Raw genomic sequence first — 25,063 nt, 5'->3', positions numbered from 1 at the left:
TGTTCTTTCAAATGCAGATCCTTGGGCTCCACCCCTCAGAAACTCTGACCCAGTAAGTCCGAGGGGGCTGGGAAGGTTTTAACAAACAAGAGCTCCCCCCTCAACCCCCCAAGAAGGTGATGCTACTGGAAGTGGCCCCAGCACACTTGAAGGGGTCAGGAAATTGTTCACAAGGGCAGGGATCTACTCCTAACTTTTTTTTTTTTTTTTTTTTTTTGGTCTGCGCCGCAGCGTGCAATTTGCAGGATCTCAGTTCCCCAGCAGGAATTGAACCGGGGCGATGGCAGTGAAAGAAGTGAAAGCAGTGAAAGCGCCAAATCCAAACCACTAGACCACCAGGGAACGCCCTCTACTGCTGATTTTTAAAGGAGGAAGGAGTAGAAACTTACCAGGCACAGAGGCACAAAATGGCCTTACCTTCAACTTTGAGAAAATGAAGGCCAAGAGACACAGCTCTGCCTAAACCAACTTTATTTCTCCTGATGACTGTCAGCAGAGAAAAAGGAGTCCTATTGCCCAGTGAACGCTTACTTCACCTGGGCTCCTCTTGTCTCCTCCATCCTCCCCGCTGCCCTACTCAGGCACAGACACACAGACACACACACATGCCTTCCCCTAAGCCTCTAAACACACTGGAGTCTCCCGCATTCCTCAAATCATCAGAACCATCCCCTTCACTCTGGACCCCTCCACTTACCACCTTCTAGTTCCCATTTATTTCAATGAGAAGCTTCTTTAAACATAAAAGAAAGAAAAATAAGAAATAAAAGGGATACGAAACTAGTACTTGTTCATTACAGAAGATTTCAAAACTAAGGGGGAAAAGGCCCTTCACATCCACATCATGGGCTCTCAAGACACTCTTATCAGAATGGCAATTCAATTAATTCTGTCACCAGAATGTAAACGGCTTGAGGATGAGGACGTGATTTTCTTTTTCATACTTGTAAGCTCGGTGGACACAAAAGACTCCCAATAAACATGTATAAATTGAACAAATAATGTAAATCCTTCATATTATCCATTCAGTCTTTATTTTACGTATTTGCTTTATTAGAAAACAAAAATGGCATCATGCTGTTTATACATCATTTACAAAAGGATCAGTGTATGTTTGAAGTCTGATTTTCTTATTGAAAAGATACCACAAATATATTTCTAGCTGCTTTGAGTTTGGATAAATAATTTATTTAGGTTGCCTTCAGTCTTAAGTATTAAAAAGAACATTGTGATAAACGTCCTTGTATCTAAAATCTTTACATGTATCAATCATGCTTTAAAGAGACCAAGTGAGTTGAAGTGGGATTGCTATTTCAAAGCCTGGGCAAAATTCTATGGCTCTTTGAAATCCTGCCTTGGAATGGTTGTAACAATTCATATGAATTGTTATTAATAAAATAAACAAGATTTTAAAAAATCAGTGATGGGACCTTATATTAGATAAAGTAGTCAGGAAAGGCTCCTCTGAGGAGATGACTTTAGGTTAAGGCTGTTATAGGAAGAATCAGGTACAGACACTCCAGGGATAGGAAAGGAAACCACTCTGCAGCCAGAGCAACCCATCTAACACGGATTACATAGTAGGGGCAGAAGACAAGCTGAAGTTAAGTAGAGGCAGACCCTACCAGGACTTTAGACCTTGGTAGGAATTTGAGTGATAGTCTGTAAGAGATGGGGAGCATTGAAGGTGAACCATCTGAAGGGCTCTAAGCAGTGGATATATGATCCATTTGTGACTCTGAACTGTAGCTCTAGGAAGGAAACACATTAAATTATAACAGTGTTTACCTCTGGGTGGTAGGTTTATAAGTGATCTTTATTTTTTTTTCTTTATGTTTTTCTGTATTTGCCAAAATTTCTCCAATGAGTATGTATTACTTCTATAGTTTTAGAAATTTAGTCAAAAAAGGGAAAAAAGCTAACTAGAAGTGGTACAAAGGACAACAGAAGGGGTATGATTGGCGGTGAGGAGTCAAGAATGTACTGAGGCTCGAGGAGGGAGGGTAGCAGCCTGGAGTGGTTTGGTTGCCATGGCAATGGAAAGGGATGAACCTGACCAATGTTTAATGGGTAAAATCCACTGGTGACTGATTGGCCACGGGAGGTAAATGGGAAGGAAGTCTAGAGGACTGCTGGGTTTCATCTTGGGTAACTGACTAGGTTGATGATGACTTTGCTCAACCCAATAGAGGATGCAGGAAGAGCACAGACATGGGAGGGGAGGTAAGAGTGGTATCACAGGAAATGAGAGTGGCCTACAGCATCAAAAGCCAAGCAATCAGATGAATCAGGTTATAAAGCTGAGGAAGAGGAGTGACATTTTATGAAGCTTGACTACGAAGAGAAAGAAACAATAGGGTGGTAACCAGAGGAAGTGTAGGGCTGGGGTGTTTCTTGGCCAAGGGAAACAAACCAGCAGAGGCTGAGTGGTTGGAAGTATAGATAGTTGTTAAGGAGGTGACTGAAGAAGTATGATCCAAGATGGGGTGAAGTGGGCTTATAAGCAGAGGTGGGATTGAACTGGAAAAAGGACATCTTGGTTCTTCTGGGATAGCAGTGAGGGCATTAAGCAGCAGGATGCACATGTACAGATTCCTTTGGGGGTTAATAGTGGGAAGGGGAAGTTCTTACTTTGTGAACTATATTCCCTCTGTGAGTTACAAGGTGAGGTTATCTACTGGGGATGTGGATAGGTAAGTAGTTGAAGCCAAGTGGTGTAGGTCTGTAATAATCTGAGAAAGGAAGAGGGTGCTGATCGGGTAAGAACTGCTCAGTGGTACTGAGGTCCAGCTGAAGTTGGATCCACTAGATTTTGTAGCAGTTCCCCCCTGCCCAACGAATCCGTTTATTTCCATCATATTTTACATTGTGTTCTGCATGCCAAGAAAATATAGGTGGGGGGAAATCGTCATGCAATTGATTCTGGATTGGGAGTTTGCAGGGGTGGTGCAGCTTGAGAATGAGGGGTCTAAAGAGTTGAAGGTCATGAATGAGAATCGTTTTAGTTGACCATAGGGAACCCACTGGGTCAGGAAGAGAATAGGGTTAAAAGAAAAAGAAAAAAAGTTAAGTGGAAAGATCAAAGGATTGAGGTTCTGAAGAAGTAAAAGAATAGATTTAATGGCAGAGTAAGAAAACTGGAAAAGTAGGCAGTCACAATAAAACAGGAAGTCGTATATTAGAGCTCTGGGTGTGGTCAGTAGAGGGGAATGGGTGGTTGAAGTGCAGGTGCACATGGTTAGATTGTTAGAAACCAAGGCATTGCAAGGCTGTGCTTGAAAATACTCAGGGTGGCAGAATTTGAAACTAGGGAAGTTGGAGGCCTCCATGACTCTTCTTGCCTAGTGACAGTGAGGTCGGTGGAGAGCACAGAGCAGGGAAGTACCAGATAGCATGAGCCTTTCTGACCCTTTCCAGGGCTCTAGGGAGGTGGCAGAAAAGGGTGGTTAGCAGCAGGGCCTCTGAAACACACGGGGGCTCAAATCCTGGCTCTACCAGTGACTAGGTATGCGGCCAAGTCAATTAACTTCTCTGTGCCTCTCTTGCCTTATGAGTAAAATGAAGCTATAATAGCACCCACAAGAAAAGTGCTTATCACAAGGCCTGCTACCTGTAGCAGAGCACTACTTAAATGTCAACATCATTATGATTTCTTATTTGTGCAATGAAGGGGTTGTAACAGTCTCTAAGGCAGAGATTCTCAAACTTTTTGGTCTCAGGATCCCTTTATGCTCTTAAAAATTACTGAAAACTCCAAAGAACTTTTTTTAAAATGTGTATTATACCTATTGATTTTTTTAATACATTTATTTATTTTTTTGGCTGCATTGGGTCTTTGTTGCTGCACGTGGGCTTTCTCTAGTTGTGGCAAGTGGGGGCTACTCTTCGTTGTGGTGTGCGGGCTTCTCATTGCGGTGGCTTCTCTTGTGGAGCACAGGCTCTAGGCGTGCAGGCTTCAGTAACTGTGGCACGTGGGCTCAGTAGTTGTGGCTTGCAGGCTCTAGAGCGCAGGCTCAGTAGTTGTGGCGCACGGGCTTAGTTGCTCTGCAGCATGTGGGATCTTCCCAGACCAGGGATCGAACCCGTGTCTCCTGCATTGGCAGACGGATTCTTAACTACTGTGCCACCAGGGAAGTCCCCTATTGATTTTTAATTAAAATTAAAATCTTAACATAACCCATTTCCTAGAAAATCTTTTAACATAACCCATTTCCTAGAAACACAAATATTTTTAAGAAAAGTAATTTTTCAAAATAAAAAATATTTGGAAGTGTGACATTGTTTTACATCCTTGCACATAGTACCTCTAATGTTTGGCTTAACTGAAGACAGCTGGATTCTCTTAGCTGCTTCTGCCTTCTATCTATTGAGATGTGCTGTTTCAACTATATAAGAAAACCCAAGCCTCACTGACCCTCTGAAAGGGTCTTGAGGACCCTGGACAACACTTTAAGTTTTCTTCCAGCTTTAAACCACACTACTGGATCCCAGAGACAGAAAGGAATCATGTGATTGTCTGTCTTGGAGGAGTTTAGCTAAGAAACAAGATGAAAACTAATTAAAAATTATGCACAGCATAAGTGAGCACAGGGGAGGAACTTACTGGTGTGCCTGAGGGGCAAGGAAGGCTTAACAGAGTACAAGGAATTTGAATTTAGGCTTGAATTTCTTGTCCTCCCTTTAAGCAGAGGAAAGCACACGTGCAAAGGCCCAGAGGCAGGAATCAGTATAGTACAAGATAGCACAGGGCACACTGGCAGAGGCAGGAAAAGTCCTTATGCTGGAAAAGAATGTTGGGCCTTATATGAGAAGTTAAACTTCACCCTGTAGATCACAGGAGGCTGGGGTGACAAGAGCTTGCTTTTCTTTTTTAAAGTTAGGTTTAGTGAGGTACAATTTACACAGAAGTAAAATGTAATCTTTTAGGTTCACAGATCTATAAGTTGTGACAAAGGTATACGGTAAACACAACACAATCAAGACAGTATTCTCATCACCTCAGTAAGTTCTCTGTAGTCAATCCCCATGCCCCCACCCTCTCAGCTGCAGGTAAGTATTAATCTGATTCCTGTTCCTACAGTTTTTCTTTTTTTTTCTTTTTCTTCTTTTGGCCGCGCGAGCAGCTTGCGTGCTCTCAGTTCCCCAACCAGGGATTGAACCTGGGCCACAGCAGTGAAAGCCTGGAATCCTAACCACTAGGCCACCAGGGAACTCCCTAAGTTTTTACTTTATAATTATACACTCAGAAGAAGTTGCAGAGAGGGGCCATGTACGCTCCCCCCTGCCCCCCATGGTAATATGTTACAAAACTATAGAAAAATATCAAACCAGGAAACTGACATTAGTGCAATTAACTAGACTACAGACCTTATTCTGATTTCACCAATGTTTATGAGCATTAGCTTGTTTTAAGCTACATAATTGGGCCATCCTATGGATTTGGGTTGGCAAGGCAAGGACACAGAAGAACTCAAGGAAGAGCAGGCAAAGGAAAGGCCTGGAAGAAGCATTTCTGGAGAACAAAAATCTTTTTTTTTAACATTTATTTATTTATTTGGCTGCACTGGGTCTTAGTTGCGGCACGTGGGATCTTTTTGTTGCAGCGCAGGCTCAGTAGTTGCGACGCGCGGGCTTAGTTGACCTGCGGCATGTGGGATCTTAGTTCTCTGACGAGGGATCGAACCCGAGTCCTCTGCCTTGGAAGGCGGATTCTTAACCACTGGACCACGAGGGAAGTCCCAAGACCAAAAATCATTTGATGAACAATTTGGTGTGAGCGTTTACATTAATCCTTTTTTGGGAAATGCAGTCTCCTATACGCAGGACAGCAAGCAGGTTGTTTTAATTGAAGGGCCTGATCTCTAGTTGAATTGAGGAAATGTTTCATCTAGTCATGAAAACCCTGAATAAACATAATATTCCTGCTTACTCTTATTCAAATAGGAAAAAATACATTTTTTAAGTTAGCTTCTTCATTTTCTTACTTTTGCCTGATTGAAAACAATAACGTGACTGTCAAAGATCTGATATTCCCTTCAGGTTTAGACAGTCATCTGTATGCTCTCCGTAACAGGATTCGCTAACATTTCCCCAAACCAAAAGAAACTAACTCTTATTCCTTCCTGGAGTTCGGCAGTATTTGTCAGCTCTCTTATCTGCTCCAGCATTTTATCTGACTATATTATTGATAATGCCTTAACCTCTATAACTTATTATTTACAGACATCATTTACTCATCACAAGACTATGTGGTGTTGTCTTCACTTTTACAGCCCAAGAAATTGAGGGTCCTAAGAGTCTGGTACCGGGGATCACAGACACAATACTGTACAATGCTTAGAAAGACACTGGCACAGGACAAGCATTCAGTAGATATTAGTTAGCCTTGTTGGAAGCCCTATTTTCTCTATCCCACCAAGCCCCCTTACGGCCTAGACGATCCTCTTTCTTCAACAGCTGTGCTGGACTGAATTTAGGCAAAAGCTCCATACATGCACTGGAAGTATTTCTGGTGACAAAGTCCTCATTTAAACCCCAGTTTGTTTAAACCTTAGTTTGACTGGTAACTAGTTCATCATTAGTTACTACCAAATACAGCCCCTGGGTAGAGCTGAGTGACCTAATACTTAGCTCCTTGATTTTAAGATGAGCTTTTTAAAATACCTTTCAAATCGAGAAGTGTCTTGAAATCAGATTTAATGAAATATGGTAACAAACTGTGTTTTTACTGTGTCCCGTGCTGGATATTTTATATACACTTTAGCTCTTAATCCTCCAAATACCTGTTGTTATTATTATTGTTATTAGCATCATGTGTAATCGCACTCATTTTAAAGATGGGAAAGTCAAGGCACAAGGAGGCTAAGTCATTTGCTCCAGGTCACACAGCTAGTAATGGTGGAAAGGAAAAAGAGTAATCCCAAAGCAAGCAGTACTTTAGAATCCAATTTCAGTAGACTTAGCCTAGGCACACACTTCTAGTTTATGGAGAAAAAAAAATTCAAATATAAAAGGGTAAATGCCCAAGGTTACATAGAGGGTATCAGAACCAGAATCCACGGCAGATGTCTTGACTCCAAAGTGCGATCTCTTTCCACCAAACCACGCTACCAACCGACACGTGGTAAGGGGCTGTATAAATATTTGATGAACTAATTAAGGCCTGAAAACAAAGTTGACAAGGAAGAGAGTAAAAATGTAAAAGATAGATAAAAACAGAAAAGTAGTTCACGGACAGGAAAAAAAGGAAACACACACACATACAAACACACCCCAACAGTTTTCAGAGAAGAGTATTCAGGGTGAGCCAAGGTGCTGGAACAAACTTTGCGCGGGTGCTGCCGAACACCCGGGCTGGCGGGAGCGGAGTCTTCGAAGTAGGTGGTTCCCGAGGAGCCGGCCTTGGAGCACAGCAGCCAAGACCAGCCGCCTCCCGGCTGGCCTCTCGCGTCCACGCCCTCCCGACCGCGAGTCACCCTGCCGGGCAACACCGGACGACTCCCGGAGGCCAGCCGCCTTTCCCTTCGGGGCCGCTGGCTTAAAAAGAAATACAAACACATGTCCCCAGCCGGTGCGCAGCCTCCCGTCTGGTTCGGGGGCCGCAGGGCGCTGCCCGAGGTCGGCCCGGCAGCCATGCGCCCGAAAGGGGGAAGCCTTCCGGGGTCGCAGCTCGCTGCCGGGAAGCACCCGCCGTCGCGGTTGGCCCGGCCCAGCGGCGGGGCGCCTACGGCCCGGGCCCGGATAGGCCCCAGGCGGGGCTGGGGGCGGCCGAGCGCCCCTCGAGCCGCGCGGGCCGGTCATACCGGCGAGCGGCTGGCGCCGGCGGCCGGGCATTTCCTCTTCCTCCCTACGCGCTGCGCGGCGGCGGCGGCGAGGCCGGGCTCGGGCGCCCGACCGCGGCCTGCCGACGAGCGCGAGCAGACGCCGTGACCCGAGCCGCCGCCACACCGCCCCGCCGCCCCCGCCGCGCCCTCCAGCCGTGCGGCTCCGGGCTGCTGGGCCCGGCGCGGGCTGCGAGAGGCGGGGCCGACGTGCGGGCGGCGGAAGGAGGCGGAGGAGGAGGAAGAGGAGGAGGAGGCGGCGGCCGGGAGCCGGGGGAGAGGGGCGGGGGGTGGGCCTGGGGAGGGGAGGAGCGGGATTTGCGGAGCGCGGCGCCGCAGCCCGGAGCCGGCGGGCCCGAGAGTGACCGAGTCACGGCGGGCGCCGGCGGAGCCGCGGCGTCGGACCCGCCTCCTGGAGGAGCTCAGCCCCGGCCAGGCCCGGCCCCATTCCCGCCCCACGCCGCCTCCCCGCCGCAGCCGCCGCCGCCGCGGGAGCGCTCCGCTGCCCACCCCGCCCCCGCGGCCGAGCCCGGGAGTCGAGTGGGAGTCGGCAGGCCGGCGCGGGCAGCGCCGGGACCCCGCGGGGGACACTGCAGCCGGAGCCCGGGAGGGGCCGTGCCGCCACCGTCTGAACTAGGATGTCCCGACATGAAGGTGAGAGGAGCCCCCACCCCCACCGCCAGGGCCTTGGCCTACCCCGCCCGGGCCGGGCGCCGCGGAGGGCGGCCGGGAAGCGGCGGAGACTTGAGCCGATCCCGAGCCGGGCCCGAGCCTCCGGGACCGAGAGCGAGCGAGGGCGGAGAGCCGCGGCGCAGCCGCCGCCGCTGCCGCCGACACCGCCGCGGCCCTGAACTGGGCCTGGTGCCGGAGGCGGGGCGGCCGGGCAGGCCGGAGGGTTTGCACTGTCATGGGGCGGGGGAGGGGGAGGGGAGGCGGCGGGGCCCGTTACCGGCGGGAGCCGGGCCCTCGGGACTGATACCGGACGCCGCGGCCCGCCCGCCTGGCCCCGGAGCCGCGGGGCCCCGGCGCGGCCTAGCGCTCCCGCCGTCCCGGAAGGGCCCGGCGCGGCCGCCGAGCGGGGCCGCAGACGGCGGCAGGAGACCGAGGAGCCGGCCCGGGACCCAGCGGGCGCGTCCAGTCGCCGGGAGACGACAGCGAGTGCCCCTGCCTGCGGGCGACTGCGGGGCGGGCGGGAAGGCTCTGCGGCCGGGGAACGGGAAGCCCCCGCCGCCTGGAGCCCGCCCCGGCCTCGCGGCTAGGCCTCGGCGCGGCCCTGAGCTCGGGTAACCAAGTTCCCGGGGCGGATCCGTCCCGGCCGGGCGAGCAAACTCCCTGCTCGGTCACCCGGTCGGAGGGGGACTGGCTCCCGGCCGGCCGTGGGCCCCTCGCCCGGCGTGCATGTCTCCCTAAACCAGGTTTTGGTAAATGACCGTGGTGAGGTCTGTTAGTGGTCAGGGAGCGTTCTGGACTTTGTTTTGCGATTTAAAAACATGATGGGGGTACAGTTGCAAATCAGCAGACAGCTCTAGCCCGGCCCCGGGGCACAAAGAGAAAATTGTTTAGAGCCGAGGTATAGGCGTTGATCTGGTAAAAAATAAGTTAACTTCCATTTGCTGCCATATGGTTTAGAAAAGGGGGAGGGGGGTTGTGTTTTCTTTGTTTCACTACCACAGGTCTTTAAATAAAAAGTATTACGAGACTTGGCGAAAAGTTTATCCTGGTAAGGTTAATGCAAGATTGTAGAAGTGGCTTGAAGATATTGTGTACTCTGGATGTTAAAATACTGTATAGGTGATGTAGGAGTGGAGAAAGTTTAGTGAGTCACATTCGTGTGTGCATCACACTGTTAGAAGGGTATTCTTAGGGAAATACAGGCCTTAGAATTTAAAGATTGAAAAACTCAGATTGTTCAAAATTATATTCAGAGCATTACTAATTATAATGTAATTTGAGATCGACTCAAAGAAAATATTGTGTCCAAGCGTTCTGTATTTTAAAGTCAGAAAACTAATGGGAAATAGGCTATATTTTCTTCACTTAACTGTGTACCAGTGTTGGACATTTTGAAATAATAAGGTACATAGGCTCATAGAAATATTTAGAAGCTATGCCTATTTTCCCATTTTTTTCTACTTAATGGCAATACATTCCCTATCTTGTAATTTAAAAGAAGTTGTAATTAAAGTTATAATAAAATTTTAATTTGGGATATTAAAGTTTACCTTAGGCTGAAGTCGTGTGTACATTGACCACCTTCAAGACAAAACGAAAGTGAACAATGGCTGCAGGCTCTCTTACTCATAAGAACTAGGAGAGTTAAAGTTACAGAATCATAGCAATGGAAGAAGGGTGTTTGAGACCCATTCTCCTTGCTTTAAGAAAATATCCAGGTAGTTCCAGACTGAGTATTCTGATTGAATGGTGTCCTGGGAAGATTCCTTTACCCTCAGTAATCTTTTAGAGTAATTAAAATCCCACAGCGTGAACATTCTTGAATGTAACACAAATTCTGTAATTTAAGCCCAGTTTTCCATGTTTGGTCCTGTGGCAAGGCATGTGGTCATGAAACTTACATTTACCTTTTAGTTACTTGAATCTCATTGAACTCCTCAGCACATGAATAGCACACCTTTTCTGGTAACTTACATAATGCCAGAGGTTTCTGAAAAAGGAGCATTCCTATAATATATCAGTTGAAGACTTATAGTACAATATTTGACAAGTGATTACTTTTTAAGGGTCTGGTTTATGGCCTAAGGCAGGAATGGCAATCTCATTAAGAATCACATTTAATTCATTAGATATATGTTTTGTGGAATTTTAGTTTAGGCTGCCAGTTGCTTTCATCAGTAGAAATTTAGCCTATCAACAAATGTAGAGTTTGACACCCTCGGTATTATAGTTTGTTTCTTACCCTTTCTTCTTTGGGCCAAGTAATCCCATTTCTTTAGTGGTATGATTTTTGAGCTCTTTTAATCATCTGTCCACCTCCAAATTCTCTGTAGTTGTTGTTTTCCTTTCAGTAGTATGACCCAGGACTGGGTGTAGTAGTCTGCGAAAAGATCTGAACTGAGCTGCCTGTACTGTTGTGCTTGCATTGTGCTTCCTTTTCAGTGCTTTCTGTAAGCATGTAATTTGTTACTTTGTCTTTGGGCCCATCCTAATGAGTTGCACTATTTTATATGTAACATGTAACTTTGGACAACACAGCCCCAGGATGGACATCTGTCAAGCTTAGAGTCTGTACTTGGTGAAGCAGTGGACTACCTCTGAGAAATGAGATGCAACTAGAAGCACAGAAAAATGTCCTAGCCCAGGGGCCAGCATGCTTTTTTCTGTAAAGGACCAGGTAGTAAGTATCATAGTCTTGGCAAGCTATAAGGTCTCTGTCTGCTCTGCCGTTGTAGTATAAAAGCAGACAGCATGTAATGAATGAGCACAACCATGTTCCAGTGAAAACTTTCTTTATGGAACTGCTGTTGAATTTCATTTTAATTTTCATGTGTCATGACATATGATTCTTTGTTTTACCATTTAAAACTGTAAAAACTGTTCTTAGCGTGCAGGCTGTTCAAACACAGGAGGTGGCCGAATTTGGCCCATTTTGGCCTGTGGGCTATAATTTGCCTACTTTTACTCTAGAGTAGAGCTTTAGAGAGTTGATAGAACTGGAATTGTTGGGAGTCCGGAAAGGGCCCGCTCTGCTTGGTGTTCTGTTGTTTCCTTTGGGGAATGGGGAGCAAGTCCATGGACTGAACCAGTTCTGTACCTGTTGCCAGCAGTACCGTGTTGACTGGGATAGAAGTCATTGTTCCTGAGGCATGGGAAACAGACTCCCCACCCACCTTCCCAGACGCTGTCTGAGTGGAGATGATGGTACTCTACATTGTCTCCTGCTTGCCCAGCGTGACTTTTCCAACCAGAATTCCAGGGCCTTTTAATTCTCTTTGTAACGTTCTTGTCACGTTAACAAACACTTTACAACATCAGTTCCTAGTCACTTTATGTTCAACATACCAACACCATCTAGTTCCATGTTATACACAGTGAAACCAATCATTTTCTATTTCATTTGTAAGAGTATGTTTTTTTAATGTTTCACTACATACTTTCCTTTTAAATACATTTAAAGTATAACTGTGCTATGCAGAGCTTAAAAACTATATAATAGCTTTGCAGATGTTTTTAAAAACACGTCAAATTACTCAGTGCTTATTAGCTAAAATGAAATTATGAGTGTTCTTGCATGAGTTGGAGCCTAATTGATTACCTGGGGTTAGGAATACATTTATTACCTTAAATCATTCAACCTTTTTTCATTCGCTACTATGTGTAAGGCCCTGGGTTAGTTACGAAGAATGTGGGGATGAATGAACAAGACACAGCTTCTCACCTTAAGTTTGGTGGGGAAGGTGCATGTGTGCACAGCTTCTACCGCCCAGTAGACATACCATAAGGAAGGGATAAACAAATTGATGACAAAATAATTACCAACTTTTTTCTTACTAATTTTGCCCAATTTCAGAGAGGGAATCTATTGTGATTTCTAACTCCTTTTTCTTGAGTGCCTCCTTAGCTTTTTTGTGGGCTACTCTCGATTTTGGATAAAATTGTTCGAGATTTCAAATAGAGTTCCTGTCTCTACCTGATTTATATTTCCCCTAGTTTTTTTAAGATTTTCATATGTAAAAATGATAGTGAATAAATGGACAAGTGATGATACTGTGTTATTCTCAGAAGGATCTGATACTGTTTATTTTCAAAATGTAATATACAAGAGTAAGTAGGCCATTACTCTAGTTTTTGAAAGTTGTACCATTTTTTTTGAAATTGTAGAACTCTTTTGTTAGTAGATTTCTCTTCTCTGAAAGTGCTGTCTGATGCTAAAAATGCACATGCAGACAATCCCGTAGTGAATTGCAATAATTTTGTTTTCAGGATTTGGGGACTGGAAAGCCAGGATTGGCAATTAGCATGTGATTTTAATGTGGTGACTTTTGCCTTCCTGTGGCAAAGTAGATTCACTCCCACTGAAAAGATCTTTGCCATCATGTCGGACAACTTATTTTACTTAAATGATCTGTTAAAAGATTATGACGTTCTTACTTGACTTTAAATTTCAATAAATCATGAATTACATTTACCTTGACTTTCAGTAAAGGATAGAACATAAATATTTTAATTTCTGGGGTCTTTGATTTCATGATTTTGTATAAAGTTGATTTTGAAGCCCATTTTCCCCATATATTGACATTTGTGTTAAAGTTAAAATATGACGAAATATAACTTTCCTCTCTTATTTTAAATTAGAAATTTAATTTGGAAGAAATTCCTTTTAGTCTTAGAATTTTAAGAATTTATTAGCAGCAATCTTGCTTAAAGATTGAAAACTTTTTCACAGTGGAAAATTAGGAAGCTTCTGATGTGAAACTACCAAACAAATTCCTTCATATTACGCTTGCAACATCTCAAAAAAGAAATCCATGCCCTTATGAGTCATAACTTAATTTTCAAAAATCAGCTTTATAACATCTACCATATATATTTGCTGAGGTTTGGGTGGTTTTTTTAGACTGGGGGTTCCAAAAGTTGTTTTTAGTGAAGATTAAGGTATCGTTGGGTTATCCTAAAAATAGTGTGTTTTTAATTTCTTTATAAATATTGCTGTGTGGCTACATTCATGAATATGGAAACATTTCCTACCCATCATACTCATAAAATTTAAAAGGAGTGCTGTTCATAATTAAAATCTTTGTTAATAAAAGTTTAATTTCATGTTAATTTTAGTATTGTGCTAGGAGCCATGATGTTGTTCATTTCCTTAAAATGATATGGTATACTTTTTTAGTCACTTAAGCTATTCACTATAATTGAGGAAAGAGTCTGTAAGAGGTATACAGATCAGAGCATTTTTTAAATGTGGTAATTTTTATATATTATCTGTGTCCTGATTCATGTTGGAGATATTGGATAAGGCAGACAGCTTCCTGAGGGAACAAATTACCTACGTTCCATGGGAAGGAAGTGAGTATTTTGGGTGAAAAGAGAGGACGTTTTGGGGATGGTAAGGACACGAGGCCAGGAGGGTGATGGCAGAGGAAAGTTAGGGTGGGCCTGAAGCTTGGAAATTATCTGTAGTCACAGGGAGTCAGAAACACAAAACTAACTCTTGTGCCGATGAAATGTCTTAAGAGCTGCATACCAGGAGGTAAAAACTCACTGTCCTGTGAAACTAGCAAGAGCTGAATTGCCTGATTAGGCACCTTCCAGGGTGCCATCCCTGCTACCTTTCTCACTGCCCTCCCACATGTTTGTTAATCCGTGTTTTTAGCTGTGTCTTTCTGAATAGTGACAAGCAGAGTGTGAGTCTATCCAGTTCCTGTACATGGTCTGTGTATCTTTTCAGGGCCGCAGTACCAGCCAGCAGTCCAGCAGACTTTGCCAGTAGCCACAAGGGGTATCAGGGAGAAAGTATGGATGGATCCTTGCAAATCCATCACTGCTGTGAGAAAAAACCAGCTGAAATCACAGGAGTGGGTCGGTCAGTCAAGTCACCTTCAGCTTGGAGGGACAGACAATAAGTGGGTGAAGCCTCTTGACGTCATGACTAATTAGGTTTGCACATTATGTTCTGCTGAAGTGTGTGTCTGTGTGTTCCTTCTCTTGGTAGTACTCAGTGCCACTGTCATGAACTTCAAATTTTTCTACAGTCAGAGGATCTTCATTCAGAGCGCCACTTTAGAGTGCTAACTTGATGAGTTGACCATTCGAACAGTGACAGGTATATTCAACTATAATGTTTGGTTTTGACTTTTGTTTCTTTTGTTCCTTAAGACTCTGTCACCCTCCCCACCCACCCAGCAAAGTTAAGTTCCTCCAGTGGCACTCCTGCCTCATTCTCCAGGCATTTTTTTATGCTGCGATTGTTTACTTGTCTGCCTGCCCCACAAACTACCTGAGGGGTAGGTATAGTGTTACACTTACCTTTGTACCCTACCACCTAGCATAGTGTCTGGCCTTTGGAGGCCCAGTGAACATTTGCCGGTGATTGTTAGAGATGTTAATACTTGTCTAAAAAATGGTGAGACTGGACACTGCATTCCTGTTTTTATCTGGGGGAACTGGTTAAGAAGGAGAGAGATTGTAGGAAGGAGAACTTGGAACTTCCATAAAAGTAAGAGGGGATGAATAAACTATGTACATAGAATGAAAATAACTTAGGGTAGCTGACTCCTGTGGGAATGGCCTGGGACTGGACTCTGAGGTGCTGTTTTGTTCTCCTTCTGGCTCTGGTTTCAGATTAACTGGCTGTGGGTTCTGCATATTAATTGCACTTTGTATGAGTTTTCTGGTTCATTCAGTCATTCGTTCAGCAAATATTTATGGACTAGCTACTCAAGTACCACTCGAAGTCATCTCCAGAGCTTGCCACAAGTTGTTGACCCTTGCTGCAGGATGATGATATTCAGCGGGTTAGAACACATGTTTGGGCATTAAATGCTGTTGCATAGGTTGTGGCTGTTTTCCAGTGTGCTCCAATTAGTCCTTGAAGCTTATATTTTATGACAGGATACTTAAGCCATGTAAGTGTTTTAATGTTTTGGCAATATTTGCTCCCCCCTCCGTTTTTTTTTTTTTTTTTTAAGCTTATTTTCATTCAAGCTTCACAATCACTTCTAATGCTGTCCAGCAGTACATTTCTTTAACAATATTATCCTTAGACTGCAAGACTCAACACACATCTGCATATAGAAGTATCTTTTTGATATTGAATACTTAGAAAAGAGCTCAAGAGATTAAGCTTTTTGTATTCAGTATAGTTTTTTTGTGAAGTCCATATGGTTATATAGCAACTGTTGGGGTGAGTAACTAGACCCTACTTCCTTCTGTTATTCTTCCTCAGCCAGCATTCTCCTTTGGTGTCCTCTGTGATTGTAGAGGTTTGGCAGTGCAAGCAAATGAGAAACTTTCTAAATCAGGAGTTAAAAACATTGAAGTAAAATGGGCGGGGATTATATAAAGGAGCTGTTACAGATGTGTCCCTTCTCTGCAAGAATGAAGTACATGCTGGGAGCTGGGGGGTGGTTAGGTGTTGGGAACCAGGTAGTTTTCATAATCAGAGATCTTATGTTCATCCTTATTAACACTACTAGGGATTCTGACACAGTTAATTGCAATTTGAAATGAATGTAACCTGTTCACGTGTTTGTATAGCTATAGATATGGATATACATAGTAGTCACAGAGGTAGAACCAATCTTCCTGTCCTTGGGAAAAATGGTGATTAGAACCTCAGGTTACAGTGGATGAGCACCTGGCCCGTGGTGATCCTGTATTAGGCCAGGATCAAGGAGCTTCACTCCATGTCAGACATACTGCATATCTTCATGCTCATTCATTGCTCCATATCATTTTCTGCAAGCTTCTTAGAAATCACCCAAATGGAAGAGGAGATAGCAAATCTACTTGCAGAATTGGGGTGCATGATCACACTGTCCAACAGAAATCTAATTGCAAGTCACATGTAATTTTAAATTCTCTGATAGCTACAGTAACAAAACTAAGGAAGTGAAATTAATTTTAATAATTTAATGCTTTTAACCCAATATATACAAAATAGCATTTCAACATGCAATCAATATACAAATTGTTTATGAGATAGTTTTACATTCTTTAGTCTTTACAATGCTATAAAAATCTAGGGTATATTTCACACTTGACACTTTTCAATTCAATTGCTAAATTTTCATAAAGAATACTTGGTCTTAGCTGAGACATACTTTAGACTCATACATCGGGGGTCTGCTGATTCATCTTTTGATCATGTACTGTCTCTTTTTGTAAGTACATGTTGATGCAGTATTGCCATCTACTTAATGGTCAGTTCATTAGCATTCTAGATTTCTGTTCCTAGAATTTCTCTCCTATGAAGCTAGGTTTTACCTTACTTTTTCACCTTAAAATTATTTTTAACCTACTTTAACTGCATATAACCATCACAATAGAAACCTAGTTTATAAACAGCTACAAATGTATATAAATTCTAATCCCTTTGTGGGCTGTTCAGATTGATGAGGTATAAAGTAATGGCTTCGGGGTGATTTTAATGTGAGTTTGGGGGTTATTTTAAAGTCCCCTGCCTTAACAAATGTAGAATTTGCAAAAATTGTTACTAGTCCATTTCAAGTTCGATGACGGTGAATTTTACATTTGAAAAAAGTGACCCCTAGGCTTGGTAATTTATTGTAGATATATTTCATTGTATAGATTAGATCTCTAGTATCCATCTCCAAAAGTCTCTTTGCATCTAGCAATAGAAAGACAGGTGGTTATGATTGTTCTTTAAAGTAAATTTAAGGAAACTGACTATGGAGTTAATACTTAGCCCACTATCAAGGTTAGCCACCCACTGGTGACTTCTCTCTTTTACTCTTCTCTCTTTTATTTGGCTTATTGTTTTCCAGTTACAGCTAGATTTGCAAGTGAAAATAGAGTGTTTGGAAGACAGTCTGTTAAAAATTAAAGACCTAGTGTTTTTCTGTCTTCATTTTATTGGAGCAACATTTCCACTGAGCAGTCAGTTTTACGGTTCTTTTTTTTTTCCCTGCAGTCCCCCTCCAGCCAGATCACTGGAACGTAAGGAATCTGTGACTCTCTCTCTCTCTCTCTTTTTTTTTTTTTAATAGTATAAAAATGCTAGTACTGTCATTTTTGGGTACTCTCATCCAGTGGTTCTCAAAGTGTGGTTCAGGACCAGCAGTATCAGCATCACCTGGGAATTTGCTAGAAATGCAGATTCTTGGACTCTACCCTAGACCTACCAAATCAGAGTTTCTGGGGGTGGGGCCCAGCAGTCTGTGTTTTAACAGGCTCCTACCTGGACCCAGTTATAACCAAAGGCATTTTATTGCCTGAGGTTGTTATTGCTGGTGACAGGCACACAATGGTTGTGGGACCACTTTTCATGGTATGATCCTAACCAAATGGAAATGGAGCTCATGACCTTGGCATCATTCTTCTTGAATGTCATGCCATTGTCACCTGAGGAGGTGGAAGAGGAGCATAGCTCCCCGCTCCAGACTAGTTCTATTTGTTTGTTTACTCAACATATATTAATTGAATGTGTACTTGGGGCTAGGCACTATTCTGGCCACAAGGAAACCAGAGTGAACAAAACAGAGAAGCTTGCTGTCCCTCTGACGCTCGCACTCTGTTAGAAGGAATATACGGGGGGTGGATGGCCTGTGAGCCAAACTCGGCCACTGCCTGTTTTGGTAAATAAAGTTATATTGGAGCACAGCCACATTTCCTCTTTCCCATACTGTCTAAGCTGCTTTGTGCTACAGTGGCAGGGTTGAGTAGCTGTGACAGAGAAAGCTGAACATATTTATTCTCTGGCTCTTGGCAGAAAAGGTTTGTGGATCCCTGGGAAAGACCATGAAAGAATGAATAAGTAATAGAGTGTTAGGGGGTGACAAGTGTTATGAGAACCCATACAAGAGGTTAAGGGACTAGAGAACGGGGCCTACTTTAGATATGGTGGTCAGGAAGGGCCTTTCTGAAGACAGAACTCTAAAAGGAAAAATTTGAATTAAGGGAAGGATGTGTAAAGGAGGCTACAGCAAGCACAGAGACCTTGAGACTTGGAATGTTCTGGGAACAGCAGTGAGGCCACTGTGGATGGAGGACAGTGATCGAGGGGGAGAGGTAGGAAATGAAGCCGGCATAGCCAGGCCAGACCCTGCATAGCCTGTGTGGTGGGCTGTGGTGAGGACTGTTGAATTGTTAGTGCTTTGAGAAATACACTGTAGAAACCCTTCTTTAGAGAGATCTTTCTGGCAAAGGCTGGAAACTAAATACCTAATGAAGCACATTCCAGCATCTCTAAGAAACATTTCTTTTTGAACTTTCCCCTGTACTCTTCACTCTAGGGTGTCCACCAAGTAGAGGAATGGGAGGGAGTAGACTGCAGAGCTAAGAAAACGTGAGCGAGTTGGAGAGAGGTAGATGGGACAATACTGAGGAGACCAGGGTTTCTAGAACAGGAGACTCCCATGTGCACATAAGTCCTGACTTCCAGTTCAGTGCTAGGAATCTGATTTCTGTAAAAGGATACTAATATACCTCTTTGGCCTCTTCCCAAGGGTTGTTGTGGAGATGAAATGCCAGCGCATGTAAGAATGTTTTCCAAGTTAGATAAAGCGCTGCACAAATGTAAGGTGATGGTATTTTTATTATGGCAGATAAGATTAGAAAGGAAGATTGGAGCAAGGTAGATAGGGAAGGATTTTGATTGCCACACTAAGGTCAGTCTTTTCCTTTTTCCATACAGGTTATGGGATGGAAGGGGGGTGGGGGTAGTGCATCAAAAGTTTTAAGCAGAGAAAGGGCATGATAAAGAGTGGCATGTTTTAGGAAGAGTAGTGGGGTCCGTGTGCAGACTAGGTTGGTGCCTGGGGCAGGGACAAGTTAGAGACTCTGGCAGAATGAGCTTGAAGTTAAAAGGACCTGAATTGGTCAGTGACAGTAGGAGCAAAAAGAAAAAAATATGACTTGAGAGAAAGTCTTATTGCAAGAGAAGAAGGACTAAAGTATAATTTCAGGACAACCAGCCAGGGTGCTGGAAGGATAGCAGGTTCTTCTGGTAGTTAAGGAAGATAGGAAGGGACAGGTGGGGAAAAGATGGGGAAAAGAATAATTTTCAGCTTTTGACGTTCTGAATTTAAGGTGATGGTAGGCCATTAGGTAGAAATCAGGAGTTGAGAAATACTACACTGGGGCTCAGGAGAGAGAAATCTTGGTTAGAAAAAAGAATTTTATAGCCCCCTACATTGAAGTCTGGGGATTGGCTAGATTTCTAAGGAAGAAAGCATCTAGAGAAGGGAGGATCAGAGAGCAAAGGGAGAACCATGATTGTGATGTGACTTGGAAGCCACAGACCGTTCCTGACCACCCATCGTCTGCAATAGCACTTGTCGTGCAAGTATTGACTTACTCCTTTAGATATAGGCTGCTTTGAATAGGGGTGAGAGATAGAGTAGATGAGGAGGTGGGAAGGGGAGAAACTAATACTAACCAAACATCTGCTATAGTAATAGTAATATTTATTGAGTGCTTACTGTCTGAGGGGCACTGTGCTCAGCATTTCACAGGTACCAACTCATTTAGTTCTCACAGCTGTCCTGTGAGCTGTATATTTATTGTCCCAGTGTAATGGAGGAGGAAGTTGAAGCACAGAGTTCAGTACCTTGCCCAAAGTCACGCGGTCTGCGATGAAGCTGGAATTCAAACCCAGGTCTGGGTTCTCAACATTAAGCTGTACTCTGTACCAGGCACTTTATAGACTGGTTCCTACAGCAGGGATCACAATTAAAAGGCTTAGTAAAATTTCAAAACAACCCAGCAGATACGTTATCCTGCTTTACAAATTAGGGATTTGAGTCTAAGTAAGAGAGGTTAGCTTATTTGTCCCAAGTCACCCAGGTAGTAAGTGGTAAAGCCAGGACTTGAACTAAGTACTGTCAAAAACCAAAGCCCATGATCATTTTATTTCATTCAGAGGTCAGTAAACTTTCTGTACAGAGCTAGATAGCAAGTACGGCTTTGCAGGCCACATGGTCTCGACTGCAGCTACTCCACTCTGCTGCGGTGGTATGAAAGCAGCCATAAGACTAAACATAAACAGATGAGCATGGCTATGATCCAATAAATCTTTATTTGTGGATACTGAATTTGAATTTCATATAATTTTCAGGCATCACTGAATATTATTCTTTTTAAAATTTTCTTTTCTAAACATTTTTAAATGTAAAAACTGTTCTTAGCTCGTAGGTTGGACAAAACAGGTGGTGAGCCAGATTTGGCCCATGGGCAATGGTTTGCCGACTCCTACTTCAATCCATTCATTTAATAAATATACATGGAATACTTTCTCTATGCAGAGACATTGTGTTGGGCACTGGGGATGAAAAGCAGAGGGAGTTCCAGTTCCAGCCTTCTAAGATGAGACAGGTAATTATAATACAATGTAGTATGGACTGTAATAAATTTACACCTGCAAGGTATAGTGAAGGAATAGATATGGGAGGCTTCTCAGTTTTATGGATGAATTCATGAATGCATCCCAAAAGGAGTTATGTATTTGAGCTGTATCTGATGTTGGGGAGAGTATCCCATGGAAAGAGACATGGGCAGAAAGAATTTTGCTCTGAGGGGAGACCATAAGAAATTTAACATTATTGGAGAAGAAAGGGAGGGGCTGATGCCAGGAGATGAACCTTGTCAATAGGATAGGTTAATGGGAATGAGTTTTTAGGAAATTTTAAACCAGTATGACTTTTTTTTTTTTTTTTTTTTTTTTATTTATTTATGACTGTGTTGGGTCTTCGTTTCTGTGCGAGGGCTTTCTCTCGTTGCGGCAAGCGGGGGCCACTCTTCATCGCGGTGCGCGGGCCTCTCACTATCGCGGCCTCTCGTTGCGGAGAACAGGCTCCAGACGCGCAGGCTCAGTAATTGTGGCTCACGGGCCCAGTTGCTCCGCGGCATGTGGGATCTTCCCAGACCAGGGCTCGAACCCGTGTCCCCTGCATTAGCAGGCAGATTCTCAACCACTGCGCCACCAGGGAAGCCCAACCAGTATGACTTTTGTGTTCTAGAAAGAGATGCTCTGAAGGATGGATTTGCGGGGGGTGGGGCGGGGGGACGGACAGGCAGGTTACCACAAGATAAGATAATTGCTGTAGTGGGTGCAAATGAGAGACCTATCTGGTGAATGGTTAGGCGTGGGGATTTTGGAATAATGAAAAGTCTAGGAAAACTCGGGGTTTGGGCTTCATTAGTTGAGCAGTGCTATTCATCAAGATGCATATCTAGGACAAAGAAGCATGCTTTAAGGGTGAAGGTGGGAGGTAGGGAAAAGAGAAGTGACTTCCACTTTTAGCATGTTGGGTTTGAGGTACCTGTGGGACATCCGAGTAGAGATGTCCAGGGACAGTTGAACATGTGGGTCTGGAATTCAGGAGGAATAGGTCTGGGCTAAGATAAATCCATAGTGGTAGAGTTGATTGCTCAGTGATGGTGAGAACATATAGATTAAGAAGATCGGTAGACCAGTTATTAAGCCCTTGGGAACACTTAAGTTTGAGGAGCAGGAGACTGGCTGAAGGGAATAGCCTGGAGAGTAGGAGGACCAGGAGAGAGTATTGTCATTGAAACTTAGGAAGGTGATTTTCTGGAAGGAGGATGTGGTTAGTATTGCTGCAGAAAGGTCAAGAAGATAAGGAGTGAAGTGTTCTTTGGCTGGGACTGTTGGAGTGAGGAAGGTTGTGGAACTTACTGAGCACCTTCAAAGGCACAGGCTAGAGCCCAGATTGCAGTGTATTCAGTCCTGAATGAACATGAGAAACTGGGAACACTTCTTAAAGATTAAGCTGTGAAGGAAAGGAGAGATGTCTGTAGCTAAAAGGTAGATACTACAGACTGATACTAAAGACTGGGAAAAGTCATTCACTCAACAGATACTGTGCCAGGTACTGGTGTTGAAACTGGGGATAGAGCAATGAAAGATAAGAGGAAGTTCTCATTGTAGAGCTTATGTTTTAATGGGGAGGGTGGGTACAGAAAAGGAACATATAATTTAATTTTGGTTAGTGATAAATATTCTGAAGAAGATAAAGCAGACTGAGGGATTAAGGATTGAATATGATGGGAGGTGAATGAGTGGTCTGTGTGTTTTTTTTAAAAAGAGTGATCAAGAAAGCCTTTCAGACGAGGTGACCCATCTCAAGCAGAGACTTCAGGTATAAAAGCCCTGGAGTTAGAATAAAGTAGGTTATGCGAGGAACAGGGTGGCTGGAGCTGACTAGGTGAGGAGGAGGAGTAGAGAAGAGGAGGTGGGGATAGACTGGGTCCAGATTAGATGGGGCTTTATAGGTGATGGTGAGGCACTGGGGTTTAATCCTTTGAATGTAGACCTAACAAGGACACAGGCAAGCCAAGTGGGTGAGAGGAGGGCCATTTACTGAGATGTGGAGGGGAGGAGCATTTTTGGAGGCTGAAGTCAGGAGTTCTGTTTCAGACGTATTAGGTAGGCGATGTCTGTGAAATGTTCGAGTGGAGGTGCGCGATGGATAACCTGGGGTTGGTTGGATGAGTGTGAACAGGTACCCGCTCAGCAATGTCATCAGGGATCTTAAAGTCAGGACTTGGTGTGATTCTGCTGCCTTTCCTTCCAGTTTATTGTGGCTTGAGTCCCTGACCCTTTTAGTAGGTAAGTGTCTGTTTGGGGGGCCTATGAACCTGTTTTTTCCCCCAAAGTAGCAGGAGAGAGGAAGCATAGAGGTCACAAGCCCGGTGTGTCTCCTGTGCCAGTGTTGCAGTGATACAGGTCCAGGCCAGGAGAGCTCAGCGTGGAACTTAGGCCAGTTTGGCAGCTGGATAATGAATTAGTTTATTTTAATCCTTTTCTCTCCAATAAAATCAAGAGAAGATAGAATGATAGACCTTTTGGTCCAGAAGGAAATCAACCTTTTTTTTTTTTTCCAAATAAAATTGCAGTCTGGAAAGGCTGAGTCACACTACTTGAGATCACAGTGAGGACTAGAATTCAGATCCCATGACTCTTACTCCAGGCTCATTCTGTGCTATATATGCTGCTGGGATGAAGTTACCCAAAACTGTAGGCTCGGGGAGAGTTATTAGTTTATAGATACTCTGAGGCTAGATTTCTTCAGTGGACAGAATTTTCTGTTCACTCAAGTTTTTTTTTTTTTCTGAGATGCTGAATAGTAAATTTATCAGTGGGACTTTGGAGCCAGACCGCCAGGGTTCAAACCCCAGCCTGGTCACTTACTTTACAAACTGTGACCTTGGGTAAGTTGTTCACCTCTGTGTGTATCATTTCATGAGGTGGGCATAATGCTAGGGTGGTTATATTTGATGGTTATTATATATAAAATGTTTAGAATAGTGCCTGGCATATGGTAAGCACTCATTGTCTGAGCCATCGTCATCATTTTCATCTTGGACGTACAAAACAGTTGTCTGCCATACTTCTCAGTTCTGTGCCTGTAATTTGAGTGTTAACGTTATGCAAACTATATAAGAGAAGATACAGGAAGGTAGGGTAAGATAAGGTATATAAGGTAAGATATAGTCTCTGCCTTTGAGGAATTTGCATTATAATGGAGGGAGAGGTTTTAAAAGGCTTACCTATTTGTTATAGGACAGTGAAAGCCATGAATAGTCTCTTACTGTCCTGTCCTAACATTCTGTGAATCTGAGTGTTCAGATGAAGGCAAAGGGGACTAAGGAGAAAGAGGTTTGAGCAAGTTTTGTGGATAAGGGACTTGCCTGGATAGAGGTGAAGCAGACATTCCAGACCAATGGGGTGGGCAGAAATGAGTATGTAATAAGAAGGCCAAGGTAGGAAAACACAATTTGTGAGAATTTGTGAACAGTGAAAAGAACAGTTTTGCTAGGGAAAAGGCCCATGAAAGATAGTAGTGATTAGGATATATTGAGGATATATCAAAACCAAGCATACCAGACTTACCTCTTTTTTGATTGGGCTTCTAAATTGGTGTATCAAAGTATCACCATAGACAGTATCTTTCATTAAGGTGTGTAAAGACTGTCATTGTCCTTGTGGACAAGATATTAGCTATGTTAGATGATGATGTCAGAGGAGTGCATCACTGATTGAGTAGCTCAGAGTGTTGATCCGTAGGTTAGTGGCAACCTAGAGTAAAGAGAGGACTAAGGAGGTGATTCTGTACCTCTTTTTTTCTGTTCTAAGATTTTTTTTCTTTAATTGACTGAGATTAACACATTGGTAATATATTCCCCTGTTCTATTAACCAGGTTCATCACATCAGCATTTTGCCGTTTTTGTATCAATTTCCTACCCCCTTCCTTTTGGAGGGTTTGAACATTTTTAAAGCAAATCCGAGACCTGTGTATTATTTTACCCACAAATATTTCAGTATTTATCCCCAGTTGATAGGGATGCACTACACACACACACACGTGCGCACACACGTGCCACAGTATCATTATCACACCTCACAAAATTAACAATAATTCTTTAGTATTATATAATACCCAGTTCATCTTCAGTTTTCCCAGTAGTATCAGAAACATCTTTTTAAAGTTAGTTTGTTAAAATCAGGATCCAAAAAAGGTCCACGTAATTACGTTTGGTTGTTATGTCCTTTAAAATCTGTATAACAGCCCCCCACCCCTTA

At 43.7% G+C, this 25,063-nt stretch overlaps 2 protein-coding genes across 3 annotated transcripts in view; one reads left to right on the top strand and one right to left on the bottom strand.

Moving 5' to 3' along the window:
- Positions 1–200: 200 nt before the first annotated feature.
- Positions 201–7,689, bottom strand: LOC309643297 (uncharacterized protein). Of its 2 annotated transcripts, none has more exons than XM_082425937.1 (2): positions 7,272–7,689; positions 201–5,902 (listed from the first exon to the last, which is right to left on the bottom strand). In XM_082425937.1, the coding sequence occupies exons 1-2, from the start codon at positions 7,632–7,634 to the stop codon at positions 5,888–5,890; spliced, it is 378 nt and encodes a 125-aa protein (XP_082282063.1). In that variant the 5' UTR covers positions 7,635–7,689; the 3' UTR covers positions 201–5,887. The 2 variants fall into 2 exon arrangements, with proteins under 2 accessions (XP_082282063.1, XP_082282062.1); XM_082425936.1 differs by lacking the exon at positions 201–5,902 and adding an exon at positions 6,964–7,162.
- The window catches only part of KCMF1 (potassium channel modulatory factor 1), a gene marked incomplete at its 5' end in the record, with an annotated part of 74,406 nt that continues 56,975 nt past the window's right edge, over positions 7,633–25,063 (top strand). The window contains 6 exon segments of the mRNA XM_082426214.1: positions 7,633–7,697; positions 7,745–8,681; positions 8,857–9,136; positions 9,139–9,183; positions 9,186–9,218; positions 9,221–9,235. Of these exon segments, the coding sequence (XP_082282340.1) occupies positions 7,633–7,697; positions 7,745–8,681; positions 8,857–9,136; positions 9,139–9,183; positions 9,186–9,218; positions 9,221–9,235 (1,375 nt within the window).

Source organism: Balaenoptera physalus, assembly GCF_965194825.1.
Source record: "Balaenoptera physalus genome assembly, chromosome: 15".
Taxonomy (NCBI): domain Eukaryota; kingdom Metazoa; phylum Chordata; class Mammalia; order Artiodactyla; family Balaenopteridae; genus Balaenoptera; species Balaenoptera physalus.
The sequence above is the reverse complement of the archived record's forward strand: the minus strand, read 5'-3'. Positions and strand labels throughout refer to the sequence as shown.